The 16,029-nt window shown below is 33.1% G+C and overlaps 1 protein-coding gene across 1 annotated transcript in view; it reads left to right on the top strand.

Moving 5' to 3' along the window:
* Positions 1-16,029, top strand: part of PCDH15 (protocadherin related 15) — a 1,312,736-nt gene that overhangs the window by 1,136,465 nt on the left and 160,242 nt on the right. Inside the window, exon 22 of the mRNA XM_074339439.1 lies at positions 14,448-14,753. Within this exon, the coding sequence (XP_074195540.1) occupies positions 14,448-14,753 (306 nt within the window). The remainder of the gene's footprint in view (positions 1-14,447; positions 14,754-16,029) is intronic.

The raw sequence follows: 16,029 nt of genomic DNA, 5'->3' as shown, positions 1-16,029 counted from the left end.
TCTAACTCCAGACTCCTTCCAGAGTTGACCAAGGCTGTTGTTGGCCCTATACCGTTGTTAGCTTTCTCTCTTAACCCAATCCTGCTTTCTTCCTCTGCTTCCCACATGTATTGATCCCAAAGGTACACCCCAATAAGCCCTATGCAGTTTATTTCTATCTCATCGTCTGTCATATAGGGAAATCAACTTGCAAACAAACACTCTTATATAGTGCATTGCTTTTCCTCAAGTCATAGAAGAATCAAAGATTGGAGGGGGTTTTTTTGTTTGTTTTTGTTTTTATTTTTTTTTTCCATCTAGGTTTAGTCTACAAAGTAAAGAAATAAAAACAGGCAATATCTCTTGTTTTTCTCACTAGTTTATGATATCTCAGAAGGATTAGTTCATTGGTTTTTTGAAACCCAGTACTGGAGATATTCCCTATGGGTATCATAATTCGCTGCAACCCAATGTGGATGTATGGTGAATACATTCTTTTTTACTGTCTCATTCCTCCTATTAGAACATTTGTATGAGGAGCCCCTCTGAGCCTACAATCTTCTCTAATAGCTTTTTGACTCCTCAGTGTCATACTCACCCTAGTCTGCACAGACAGATTTCTGTCAAAAGCTCTTCGTCTTTATAAAAGTGGTGAGAGTAATTCTTTCTCTGGGCAAACCAAATCAAAGTAGTTCAAGCTTTAACATGTTAGATGGTAGCTTCAGTCTCCATTTAGATTCTTCAGACTTTAAGTTGGAAATAAGTCAGTAACTTTCTCCTTTATTATCTGCAAAGATAGATGGTAGATAGATTATTGAGTTTCAGTTTATCAGAGTAATGTAATTAACGTACTTCATTTTAACTTGCAATCTTTTTTTTCTAATTTTTTTCATGCCAAACTCCAGTTCTTTCATCACTTAGTTATAATGACTACATTATTTCTAACCATCAACATTAATTTCATAGAATAAATCCCATTATTCTCAAGGAAAATTTCTGCTTGTCCAATTGATAAAATGTTCTTCTTATCGGGAATATGGTAAATTAAAAGAATGTATGTCCAAAAGAAGTTTTCCTCCACTTTTTTAAACCTCCAGTTTGGTTTATTTTCTCTAATTTAACAACAACAAAAATTAAGAGTTGATAAAATATCTGAGTCTTTTATAAAATCTGTAACTTTTAAACATCTGTGTATATTTCTAACATTAAGGTGAGCAGCAGTACCATTTTACACCAACAGTAAAAGAACCGGGCAGCACCTTCCACCATGCGTGTTGCATAGTAACTATTCTAAGGTAGTTACCAACTGTTTATATAGTCAGTGGCACATAGGGATGTACTCTGAAAGCATCATGGAAGGAAGACAGCTGGAAAAGGAAGAGTACAGCAGAATTTGAATCCAAAGTTTCTGATTTAAAAGGCAAGTCTACATTTTGTACATAGTAACTCTTTCCTCTGTACATAAATGCAGCCCTATGGAGTAAATAAAGAAAGATAAGTTATTACAATCAGTTCTCCTAGTTTAAATGAATAAGCTAGACAAGACAGTTGACAGTGTAATCTTCAGTTACTTTCATGAGGTGTTGGCAGAGAAATGAATGTATAACATACATTTCTCAACCAATTTGGTGACATCACAGATTAGAGGAATGGAATATAACTAAAAGCTGTTAGACTTTAGCCCTTCTCAAGGAATGACACTTGATAAAATAAACCCATGGGAATAGAATCTGTATTCTGCTCTATTCTAATGACATCATCAGGGTAGGTAATATAAGATTATGACAATGTATATAAAATGGAGAAAGCTCTTTTCATTTATGGTTGTTATTTGGAAAACAATGTTTATTTATATCTAGTAAAAGGCATTATTCATAGTATTTGGGAATTAGGAGATATTTTCCTCTTGTTAAGTGACTAGCATATTGACCAAAGGCATTTTTTTTTTTGCATTAGATATGCAGCTGATAATCTGATATTTGAATATTCCCCAGAAAATGTAATTATGCAGAATTTCATGGAGAATCCAAACTGGCTATCACATTTTTCCAGCTTCACTTATGACTTTCTTCCAGCACTAATACAAGCAAATCATTTGTAAGAGACCTTTATATAACAACAAAATACTATGACAGATAGAAGGACAATAATGCTTACTGCATAGATTATTCTTGGTTCTTTAGCTAAATCTATAGGAATCTTTATATTCAATTCAGAAGAACACCACATAAAAATAAAATTAAAATTTGGGATTGGTAGTGAAGATCATAAACACATCTGATAAGCAAAATAGTACATCTTCAATAAGTATAGAGGAAACTATTTAAAATACATTTAAAAATAAAGAGAACAAGACTATGTGTCAGAACTTGACAGACAAAGTAAGCACAAACAAAAAAGAAATGCCTAAGCTAAGCAGATTATTGCATAAAATGCAATTCATGGTGATGGTATTTTTCTCTTAATTACTTAAAAAACGATGATGATTGACTACAACTTCAGAGATGCCCTACAAGAGTTACCCAATATAATAATGTGAGCAAATATTTTAGGAAATAATGCCATTGAATAAGTAATTGAAGGAACAGTGCTTGTAACAGAAGAAATCATGTTGTCATTAAATGTTTATTTATGGTATATTAGGAAGTTACAGAGGCCTTTCTTTTGACTAAAGCATTCGTTTTCAGCAGGGGCATATTACTCCTAAAATGGAAGAAAATTGTTCTTGAGAGGCAAAAATCTTACTTTTTTGCATACAAACACACAAAAAAGTATATACACAAGTAGATATACAGTATATCTAGGGTAATACAATTTCAATGAAGAACAATTAGGAAGAAAACTTATCTCAAAGGTCTCTTTATGGGGGCTATAAAATAAAATAAAAACATTTGAATAATACTGAAATGTATTGTTGAAAAATAAATCTACTGAATTTAATTCCATAAAGCATAGAAGATGTGTGCATAACATTTATCTTCAAATTGCATAAGAAATAGATTATCTTAACACATTCTAGATGATGTAAAATGAAACAGAAGAAAACAATGGAATAATAACATAAAGGCAAAATTCAGGAATAAACAACTGTCAGTATGATAGTTCACTTAATTTTCATCTAAAAAGGAAAATGTGTTACTGCTAACACTAAATGGCATTCTTAAGTTCTTTATCTGATTGTATGGTTGGGGTAGGAATGATATGTGAATGCATAATGGAAATTGCTTCAGATGAACTTTTTGCAAAAAATATTTACTGAGTATCTACAACTTGTCAATGCGAAGAATAGTCATGATACAGATATTAACAAGCTAGCCTGCTCTTGAGGAGCTCTTAATTTCATGAGGACTATAAAAAAATATAATAAGGCCTTTGCTAAAGTAATGTGCAATGAGTTTCAGAAGCAAAAGGATGAGGCTTTTCACTTACTCAAATGCCTTTGAGATAGATGACATACAGGCTGAAGAACAATCAGGTTGGGAAGCTGGGGGATGATTTCAGGACAGAATAAAGCAGGCACGGGACAGCAGTGGTTAGTTTGGCAAAATGCACTTAGAGTTAGGGCCTACAACATGTTTGTCTATAGAAGAAAGATGAGACTGAAGATGTTGGAGAAGTAAAAGTAAGAAGAGAAAAACAAAATATAATTCCAATACATGACTTTCCACCATTGCACAACATGTCATAATACACACAAAACCCACAGTGAAGAATTATCAAATGCAAAGTAATAGGGGAAAAATATGAAAAATCGTGGAATGAATCCTCCCAGATTTTTCTAACCCCTTCCAGAACTATAAAGAATATTTGAGAAAGGGTAATGACAACCTCACTATATAAAGACATTAATGAACATAAAGTATCATTCTGTTTATTTGTTGTATGAATATGAACCTAACAACCACTCTTTTCCCAAAGTATCAAAATCCTAATTTCTGATTATTTTTCATCATTATATGATGAATGGATATCAAAAAAAAATTTAGTACAGGGCTACATGGCTTCTTCCTATCACTTAATATTTGATCACCTGGAGTTAATTTATATTGTATTATTAAGAGAACTCTAGGCTATGTTGTAACCATTTAAACTAGCTTTCTTAATTTGACACTCTCACTACATTTAAATTAGGTATCTCCAAACTCTAGGAAGATAGTTTATTTCCATTTTGTTGCTGTCTATTTTTATAAATTATCTTCCTTACTTCCATTCCTGCCTGAACTTCCCATAACTGTACCTTCTTTTGCCAGGCAATTCACAGATTCTTTTCCCTAGTGGTGCGTCCATTGTATACTAACTGGATGAGCTATAACTTTTAGGCCTAATGTTTAATTGTACAAGATAGATAAATAACAATTAAAATGGTATGTGCTAAGTGACAGAGGGATCAGAGGTTAGATGGAAAAAAGAGGAATCCCAGAAAGAAAATGAGTACAATTAGAAATAGGTTATTAAGGATTAGATAGGATTTTAAAAAAAAAGAAGAAGAAGACTATCAGGGAAGAGGAGAAAGAACATCGTGCGTTTATTTCAAGGACAATGAGCGTAGCAGATTTTATTATTGTTTCCAATTTTTTGCTATCTCACATTGTCAAAAGGTGCTACTTATCCCACGTCGTGACATCAACCTTGATTATGTAAGGTTTGTCTTGACCAATGAAGTGGGTGGGTAGGTGATATGTTCCATTTCTAAGCAAGCTGTACCAATAGAGGTTGCTTCCTCAGCCTCCTTCATGGAATAAAGATGATACACAGTAGAGCTTCAGGGAATCCACAGTGGATGCTGAGTGGGCAAGAAGTAAACATCAATGATGGTAAACCACTGAGATATTGGAGTTGTTTGAAAGCTGACTGATACAGTGTACAAACTATTTTGACTAAAACGTAGAGTTTGTGTTCAAGTTTGTTGTGGAGGATAGTGCATAAAGATAGATTAGAATAAGATCATGTAGAGCCATGAATGTCGGGATAAAGTGTAATTTAGTATGTAACTTGAACATTTTGTTGAATCTACTAATAGCCAAAGCAACCAAACGTTCAAATAAGCCACCTACTGCTTGATGAAAGAAAGTCTGTAATTGAATATTTATTTGGCAAATATTCATTGCACAGTTATGAAGAACATGCATTAGAAAGTCAGCTGTGAGCAATGCATGTTTCTTGTCCTCAAGTTATGTGAACTATAGTGTAAGACGCAAGCTGGTAAGCAGGCAATTAATTATGTTATGTTTTAGAGCTCAATAAATACAGAGCTCTAGTATGGAGTGTTGGTGGAAGGACAAGTATCGTAACTTGAGGGAGCTGGGAAGGCATCCCACAGAAATATCTATCCTTTTAAGTACAGTTTATGTGAGGTTTGCTCAACAGTAGGGAAAAGAATTTAAGAACACAAGAAAGAAATAGCTTTGGAGAAAGAAATATGGGCAGCTGTCAAACCTTTATTTGTGGGAAAATAATATTCACTGAATTTTCTGGGTAGAATGTATCTTTTTAGATCTGGAAAGACGGGTTACAACAGTTATGACAGGTAAGGAAATGTTCAACGTGGAATAATTCTTATATACCCTTTTCATCTCTCGCTATAATGACTTTAAGAGCCTCACTATAATCAGGTCATGACCACTCACCCACTGACATGCACATTTATTTTCCAATCCATGATGAAATTACTTTAAAATGCAACTGGAAGTTATCTCTTCTGTTCCACTTTCAAATGGAATAATTTTTGATTTTTCAAATATGCAACTGGTTTCTTTTGAGGCTACACATAGCAAACATTTCAATATGGCAATATTCATAAAATCATCAGATACACTTTTCCATAGAAATTCCTCTATCATGTGTCTAATACTACCTGAATATATGTAAGAATACCTTAAATTGTCAAGATTGTTTCTCGTAATAATGAAAGTGCTCTTTCCTGGCTGTTATCATCGGTTCATGTAAGTTTTTCTTATGTTTTTATTTGTAACATGGAAAACACTGTGTGGACAGGTTTGATAACTTGTCACAAATTATTTAATACAGAAACCAAAATTCTCAGAAAATCTTGACAAAAACAAAATTAATAGAACCTAATAGATCACTATACCAGTTTAAACACGATCCTAAGGGAAATAAAATATACAAATAAGCCAAATAGAATTAGGTTGATTTGCTCTAACAAAAAATATTATTTAATAATTTTAGATGGAATGAAGCTTTTTAAACAGTTTCTAAGTAGATATTAAAAACCTTACTTACAATAAACATATTTTGTATTGATTATTTAATACGACCCAGGCATTCTGTGTGTGTTCAAATCTCATAAGGGATAGTGAAATAAATACTCATTACATCATCATTTTACAGACGAAAGATGGAAGCTTAGTGTTGTTATTGACTCATCCAAGGTAATAGAGTTAGTATGGGAAAGATCTGGGCTGCTAACCTAGAGCTTAAACCCTTAAGAAATCACGAGTTTATATATAGATGGTCTAGATTCCTAAGGATGTATATTTGAGACTTCCAATATTTGATGAAAAATGATTCAGGCAGGTTATGTTTTTAATCCTTTGAGCTCAAGTACACACATTTCCTTCTAGCCAGTAAGTCTATTTGCCATTGTTCAGTAATGAATATGAGGCATTTGTGTAGAGAGAAGAAAACTTTACCAGCATCTTGAGTCACTAAATTGCTTCTCTCCTTTTACACGAATAATCACAGCCTTTAAAAATAGCTCAGTGTCTTTAAAGAAATATACAACTATTTTCTGTCATTTTGAAGTTGACAGATTAAAAAAACGTATTTCCATTAGTAATGTTGTTAAGAAAGCACTGCCCAACTTCTCCTTCTGACCTCTTTGTTTAACAACTTTTATGGTTCTCACTTCAAGGTAAGAAAAGAGTGCACAGATTCTCAAATTGCTGTAAAGAACAAGAGAAAAGTGGAGCTAAATCCCCTCTCACCTCACACTGGGATAATTAGGTTCTACATGGTAGTTCACACCTTTCTACTAGCTGTATTTTCTTTTTGTTCTCAGTGTGTTGCATGCACTTAATTTTGTGAGCATAAACAGAGATGATTTTATATCTAATAATTAATCTGAATGGTTGAGTAAAAGAAATTACTTTACATTGGAATTAGTCATTGAATAAATGCACAAGTAATCTGCCAACAGGTTTCTCAAGAGAAGGGGTGCAAATATCAGGCTTCCCTTTGAGGTTTTATCCCGATATATTCCACCCATAAAGGCAACTTTTAGATCTCTATAGAATTTGCAGCACCCAGTAATGGGCTTGCACTTTTGTTGATGGGAAAGTGTGTGTAGTAGAACACTAAAAAAAATGAGGAGAAAAAAAGGATGAATTTAATGTGTAAGAAATATATTCCCCTGCCTCCTTTTCAAGTGATACACTATAACATGATGCTCAACAAGTATTCAATACATTCCTGGTCAATAAATGCCCTTGACCATGATCTAATTTATTTCTTAAGTAATTATCTGGTTGTGTTTAATGTACTCCAAATTTGGCTTTAATGATTAAGGTTTTCTAGAAGGTTTTTTTGTTTGTTTTGTTTTTGTTTTTAGCAAATATTAACAGTTTTGTCCAATGAGGTCTTTATTGGACAACAGACTGTCAGCCAATTTCTCAGCAATATTCATTCACAAATAAGTAGCCACAAATCAGGCCCCATAGTAAGGTGTATATTACAAAATGTGTTCACCATGGACAGATGATTATAGAGTTGCAGCTATTACTGCTTATTGCTTTGATGTAGTGCAAAGGAAGAAGAGATGTGTGATTATTCTTATTAACAATCCTAATTAACTTTGAATTGATTCTAGGAAGATAAATGGTTTCATTATAGCATTGCATATTAAGCTCCTTGGCTAGATATTAAATATCATTGCAAACTTCTTGACAGTACTACTGATAATTCAGAATTTTATGGTTGGTTATCTTGCCTAACATCTACATACTCATCTATAATAGTAAAGAAATGAAACTACTTTGCTTAGTCAGTCCATGTCACTTAACTTACATGACCTTATTTATGCTTCTTAATTAATTAAGAGATAGAAAAGGAAGGAAACAGCCCTGCATTTTACAAACATTCTGGTTCCTTCGTCTCTATTAGGTATGCATCTGAGTTACCTTAATATTTTTAGAATATTTTCCAACAGAATGTCACAGTCTATTATTCCATGAGCATCAAACATACTTCCATTCATGGAAACTAAGCATTCAGTGATTTATGCTGTGATAATAGGATCTAAATATTTGTGTACTTGACTTTGAACATATTATTTGCATTTTATATTTAAGCTTTCTTAAACACAATTATGAAACACTACTGATGAGGATTCTCCATCTAACATTTATTTCCAGCCCAGCTTTTGAATATGTGCTTGGCTATTTTCTCTCAACAAATCATCCCATTGTAAAATAGAGACAGCTGTGTATTTTAAAATTCAATAGATGAAGAGTTATGAGACATGTCTTATTCTAAAATGAGTTAGGTTGTGGGAAAAGGGTGTAAACTAAAAGTAATACAAGGAAGTTTTTATCAAGTATAAAATTCTGATTCATCAAGTGATCTCTAAATGCTAGAAATTTTCCTAGAAGAAGTGGGATTAGCGTTGGGATTTGAAGAAGAGCTGAATGATTAGAATTTCAGAGGTGAATAGGAACATCATAACAAGCCTTGAAAAAAATGTCAAAAAATGTATGCTAAGTCCTAGGGAAATGTAGCAAACTGATTAGACTTGAGCAGAGAGATTATACAAGGGAGTAAAATGCATGAGATGCTGAAAATGTAAGTTAGAATTAAATCTAGCTGTATAGAAGTTTGAACTCCTTTCTATAGTTTGATCGACATGTTGAAAAGAGGCTAGATTTCCATTACTCAGAATTTCTAACGCTGGTGAATACATTATCTCCCTTGAAAATTTCAACTTGTTCGTTAAAATATTAATGAAGCTTGAGATGTTCTGAAAGTAATGAAACATTTTAAGTTGTCTTTATTTCTGTTTTCCCAGCTTTATTTATTTGAGCACAACCTCCCCTTCTCTCTCTACCTGCCCTCCCTTTCCTCCCTTGTAAAACACACTAGCATTGTAAGGGACAGTAACCATTATTCCATAAAAAGTAGCTTGAGAAAAACTCACACCTATAGTTAGTTTATGAAAGCCGTGACTAAAACCCAATATTTAATTTTCCATATCCTTTTCCATCAATTTAAGTCATTAAAAAAAATCTATTTACAGAGAACAAACTGATGGTTACTGGACTTGGGGGTAGAGGTTGGGTAAAAAAGGTCAAGCTATTAAGAAGTACAAATTGGTAGTTACAAAATAGTCACAGGGATATAAAGTTAAGCATAGGGAATATAGTCAATAATCTTGAAATAATTATTTATAGTGCCAGGTGAGTACTAGAGTTATCAGGGGATCACTTCATAAATTATATAAAATGTCTAATCACTGTGCTATAAAATAAATTATTTAAACTAATATAAAATACTCTTGAATGTCAACTATACTTGCAAAAAATCTTGTATTGGCCCTGCTAATTGCATATATTTTTCTGATCATCGTTTCTTAATCATTTGTTATTCTATACAGACCCTTTTAAGAACCCCAATATGGTTGGAAACTGGCACCATTGGTTCTATGAAATTAAGACAGTCATTTTGAAGTGATGTGTCACGGGAAACAAAAAGCACAAAGTGAAAATATTGTTTGAAAAAAGTTATGGGAAGACTATTATAAGGCGGCTTTGATCCTGACATTGTTCAGTGAATTATAGTAGTATTTAATGAACTATAATGTATGTCCCTCAAGATATTAGTAAGTATTCTGCCAAAAACACGGTGACATAAAGGGTTTATGATGAAATATATTCGGAAACTGTGGTATAAACACCCCTGGGGTTTGAGGATATGAGTAACTAACATCCTATCCCTTGCCCAGATTTAAAAACCAATTCGGAGACTGTCATAGGATTCTGGCAGATGGTAAAAACTGATATTAAAAGACTTCTCAGTATGAAAGCCAGATAGGTTGGATAATGCGGCATCCACAATTTAACTCACTTACGCAGCTCTTCCCTTGTAGGTAAGACTGGAATTGTTGGTCTCACCATAGGTTATTTACCTAAACAAGGACAACCAACATCATTCTTATAAACAGTCAGATCTGAAAGGAGTGAGTTTACCCAATTCCTCCTACCAAATTCACCACTTACGAGAGACAAGGCAGTTGTCTTGCTAAAATGCCCTTCCTCTTGGCAAGATGAAGGATGGGGGAGGAAGTCTCCATTCAACAATCCTAAATAAAGAGGGTTTTTAAACATAGCACCTCTCTGAGTTAATGCACATTGGAAAGTTCCCAAGAGAAAATATGGTTAATGTTGCAGTTTGGGAAATACCAACATGATGCAAGCACAATAGGTGGTTCATTCTGAAATTGTAGTTTATTTTTATATCTCAGTCTCTTGTTAGCGCAAGTATCCTAACAAACCTCTAGCCCAGTAGATTACAAACATAGGTTGTTATAATTAAATGTGAGGTCTTTCCCAAGTTATTTATTACCAATTAGTTTAGGTACTACATTTACATTGCTCTCATATTAATTATTAGGTTATATCTATAATAATGCTCATTCACTTAAATGTTTATATATTTTATAGAGTGGAACAGATAAGTGGCATTGCAACTGGATTACAGAAAGTTATGCAGTAGCTCTAGTTTATTTTATTCATATTATAATTGGTGATCTGTGCTATGTGCGAATTTCATCTCTGACGTGTATAATAGTAGGAAAAGAGGTTCAAAACTGCTATTCTACTTCACACCTTTTATTTTATAGTCGGGCTATCTGAGAAATAGAGAGAACAAACGACACGCCAAAGTTAATGACATCAAAAAAACATATTTACTAGAAACTAATCAGCACTTCTATAATGTAGCAATCTCTTTTCACATATTAAAGTCATTCTGCATTTTAACCTACATAGTCCCTCTTTGTCATTCTACAAAATATTAGAAGTTCAAAGATATTTCCTTGTTATTATACACTTGTTCTGATCATGACAAAATACTACTATGTGCCTTTAAAAAATGATATTTTCAGCATAGTCCAGGAATTAGTAGCTTCACTGAGATGGTAAGAGTCCCAGGTGAAATTCTAAAAATTCCACTGTTTGTTTTGAAATTCTTAATCAAAATCACATGGAATGATAAAACAATAAATATAAATCAAAATAAAACAAAACAATAGATATGTAATGGATACAATAATTTTAAGAATTCTGTAGCTAATATATAGCAGTATTAATACATTGTTATATGCTAATATATGTAGTTAATTTATGTATATAAGTGTTTAATGAATGCCTACTATGTGCCAGACACTATACTAGAAACGGAGCATGCAGTGGGAAAAAACAAAACAAAAACAGTCCGACTGTATGCTCGTGGCTTACATTGTAAAAAAAGGAGACCAGTGTTAAATAAGTAATTACACTGATAACTATATAATTAAAATTATTAAAGGTGGTGTAAATGACGGGTCTATGAGTCTATTGTCATGTATAAGAGGAGGTTTTAATTTATATTTCAGCAGTCAGAAACTGCTTTGACGAAGTGATGTTAAATTGACACTTGAAAGATGAGTGGGTATTAGCCTGGTGAGTAATAGCAGAAGACCCTCAGGCAGAGGTTTTGGGAAAAGATTGGAGGTTGGAGGGATTTGCAATATTCTGGAACATAGTGAAATCAACATTTAATGTGGAACTTCTCAGCTATGTTAAAGGTTTGAAAATTGCCCAAGGCTATGGAAATCATTAAACTATGTTGAGGAGAGGACTGGTATCATTACTTTCTCTTTTATAAAAGATGCAAGAAAAATGCAAGAAAATAAGTAAGAAGTAATTTAGTGATCTAAGCCATAGTTGATGGTGGCTTAGACCAATTTGTTTAGGATTGAGATATTTTATACAGGTGGATGCATATGATGGACAGATAGGGATTTTTTTGTAAATGTCGTTACTGTGGACCTTGTTATTTAATGTGCCACATATCTCAGAGCCTATAACTGAACTTCATACACAGTATGAGATGAGATAAAAGAAGAAGGGGGAGAGGGACTTGACTCACATTGTCGGCTTCGAAGATGGAGGGAATGTGCCATGAGCCAAGGAATGTAGGTGACCTATAGAAGTTGGGAATGGTCTTCAATGACAGGAAGGAGGGTAGAGAGAGGGGAATATCAGTCTTACAACCTCAAGCAACTGAATTATGTCAACAACTTGAAGGAGCCTCCAGAAAGAAGCACAGCCCTACCTCTCCCTTGATTTTAGCCTGGTGATACCTGTGTTGAACTTCTGACCTACAGAGCTATAAAATAAAAAACTTGTGTAAGCTGCTGAATTTGTGTTAATTAGTTATGGCAGCAATAGTAAACTAATGCAGATATGTATGAGGCATATTATTGGAGATATCATTTAAGCAGCTGGACATATATAGGACAATACATACACAACACCTCTTCACACATGCACGCACCTGTGCACACACACACACACACCACCACCACCACCACCACCACCACCACCTTAGTTAAATTAAATCATTATATCATAATAAACCTACTATTATATGGCTGAATAAAAACATAAATTGAGCAAGAATCATTTAAATTACTGATTGTATAATAGATTGATTTTGTGATCTTAAGAATTCCCACAGACAGAAAAATGTCACTGAAATTTTCAAGAGTGTTGGTGTTATGAAATAAGACCTATTTATATTATGTTACTGGATTATATTTTCCTAGTTATTTAAGCAGCAACTTTAGACAAAAAGATGAAGTTTTGTGTTTTGTTGTCGTTGTTGTTGTTGTTGTTGTTGTTAGAGGAGTATTGTCATTGGTTTTTCCACTAAGATGACCAGCTGTACTAATTTGCCAATAATCTGTATGGCAAATTCTAGACAAAATGTAAAAGTAGAAGAAACTATGTATGCCTGTGGAAACTTTTCAACTAGTTTATAGTATGTCTTTTCTCTTCAGACATTCCCGCAATTCCTCTTCTATCTTTTCTCAAGTTTAAGCTTTAAGAGATATTAACCTTCTAGGGACATTTGGTTTTGATGAGTCAAAGGAACAAATGCTGCTAGAATGTCTGGCATTTATTAAATACAAAAGGCACACAGTTCCTTTCACATCTTGGACTTTATGATTTCAAATAAGATTTAAGCGTTCAGCACCCAACCCACATGCTTCACCAGGATTTATAAATTAAAACACACACACACACACACACACACACACACACACACACATCTGTATATGTATTGTTAAGATACATTATGTTGCATCCCAGGCTTTGTAGATATTATTTGATTATTGTGTCCCTGGATCATAATGCAGCCAAGTGTCTTATTTTCCTTTCTTTCCTTAGCCAGTGTGATGCATAATTATATAACATTTTATAGTTTCTAAGATTTCTTCTAGTTTTTCTGAAGAAAAATAACATAGAACTATTTAACACAAAAGGCATAATATTTGATAGTAAGAGGTCATAATTTATATCACAATTAACTAACTTTTGGATAAGAGTAATTCTCATAACACTCCATTAGAAGATTTTTCACTGGAAATTTAGACATTTGATACAAAGTGATATTATGTGACTTTAAAATTTTAGTTAACCACTCACAATCATCATTTGGAGATTGTATTGTAATATTAAATAAAAGCCCTTTGTAGGTGCTGGACAGCTACTATACTTTCACTCCCATTTGGGTTTTAGAACAGATTTAGTTTAAAATCTCACTTCCATGCATTTATTATTAACCATTCATTTGTTTTATATGTGAGGCATTGTACTAGAACTGGGGCACCGAGATATTTGTTTCTTGTGTAATGCTAAATAAGAAAATTTAATTCCATAAGGCACAGTTTTGCCATTTGTAAAATGTGACCAATTATATTTATTCATAAGAACATTGCGATGATTAAATTATGTGTGTGTGTGTGTGTGTGTGTGTGTGTGTGTGTGTTTGAATTAAAAAAGAAATGTAGAATATTAAGTTGTCACTTGGTAAGTTATGTTTAATTATAAACTAAATGTTGTTTTTTTAGAATTCACAATCTATTAAAGAACTGATAATGGGAAAATTCAGTGTTTTTGTAATAAGAGTTTTTGTGATAATATAATACTGTTGTTGCTAATGATATCAATTTTTAAGTTATTCTCATTTTAAATGAGGAATATTAACTGATAGTATATTCATTTCCACGTTCTAGACTTTTGCATTACATTGTCTTTTTTAATTTCCTCCCCAGTGAAAAAAGAATATTCAGTTAGAAATATGCTGGGACTTGTTAGCTATTCTCTTCTGGCAGGGCAACATAAAATATAATGTGAGAAAAGCATAATAAAACACACCGTGTGAATTTCTTTGTTTTCAATTTCCTTTAGGCAACTGACCCTGATGCTGGAATAAATGGCCAAGTGTACTACAGTTTGGGTAACTTCAATAATCTTTTCCGCATCACATCCAATGGGAGTATTTACACAAAAGTGAAGCTCAACAGGGAAGTTCGGGACTACTATGAACTTGTCGTTGTGGCAACTGATGGAGCGGTACACCCTCGTCATTCAACTCTAACTCTGGCCATCAGGGTTTTGGATATTGATGATAACAGTCCTGTGTTCACCAATTCAACATATACTGTTGTCGTTGAAGAGAATCTGCCAGCTGGGACCACTTTCCTTCGAGTAGAGGTATACGGAAGAAGCATTAATTTCATGAATTCCACGTTATGAGATTAGCCATTAGGGGTGCCCGATTTGGCAAATCAAAAAGTCATACACACAGTTAAATTTTAATTGCAGATAAATAATGAGTGAATTTTAATATAGGTATCACTAAAATATTGCATATTATATTTTATTTAGCAACCCTAGTTTTAGGGATATACCAAAAATTAAGGGGACGAAAGGCACATTTGTAAGAAATTAAATAACACTTCTCAATAGATTTTTTAATTTAAAAGATATGCTGTATGTTTCTTGTAACCGTGGATAATACAATAGTTTTAAAGAAAAACTCAGTAATCTCCCATTTTGTGCCTCCAAAGTACTCATTATTTTTTTGTTTATTCCGTCACACTTATCTTTGTGTTCATACAAGTATCAAAATATTTGTATGTACGTAAATATACCTGTATTCACAAGTGTGCATATATGCACATACGTATTTATGAATACACACATATGTATGTATAGTTTTCCTCTATTTTACAGAAATAGGCTATTGCTGTACCTGTTATTATTTTTTTATTTTTTTATTTTTTTACTTCCAATACACAAAGGACATCCTTCTACTATTGACATATAACAAACTCTCCTTTTTAATAATGTCTCCAAGCCTCCTTTTTTTCATTTTTCAACTGTGATATTACCAGAAACTCTGGACATTCTGATTCAGTAAGTAATTAGTTGGCCCAGAAATATGCATTTTAAGCAACCACCCATTTAATTCTGGCACAAGTGGTTAAAAAAAAAACAAAAAAAACGCTTGTTTGGAAAAAACAAAACAAAAAACTAGTCCTTCCTTGACCTGCAATCCACAACTTGAATTTTGTTAGCATGGTTTATAAGAACTTGTATTTCTTCCATAATTCAACTCAAGAAATGTTTAGACCGTAAACATTAATAAATCTCCAAAAAAGCAGATGGTCACCAGGGAGAGGGCCATTATTTCTTCAATGATTCTTCGATTCATCTCATTCATTTATTCATCCATTCATTCATTCAACTAGCTTATTTTCAGTGTTTATTGTATTTCATCTCCTCTGCTAGACTTTGGGGATTCAAATATGAACAAGACGTATTTTCTGCTTTCCTGGAATTTTCAGTCTGGTATAGCAAACAGACAAGGAAGCTGGTAATTTAAATAAAGATCCCCAATGTAAGGGGCCTCAGAGATCACAGAGAGAGCTCTTAACCTAATCATTAGAACAAAGAGATGATTTCCTAGAGAAAGTTGCTTTCTAAA

Source organism: Rhinolophus sinicus, linkage group LG07 (genome assembly GCF_036562045.2).
Source record: "Rhinolophus sinicus isolate RSC01 linkage group LG07, ASM3656204v1, whole genome shotgun sequence".
Taxonomy (NCBI): domain Eukaryota; kingdom Metazoa; phylum Chordata; class Mammalia; order Chiroptera; family Rhinolophidae; genus Rhinolophus; species Rhinolophus sinicus.
The sequence above is the reverse complement of the archived record's forward strand: the minus strand, read 5'-3'. Positions and strand labels throughout refer to the sequence as shown.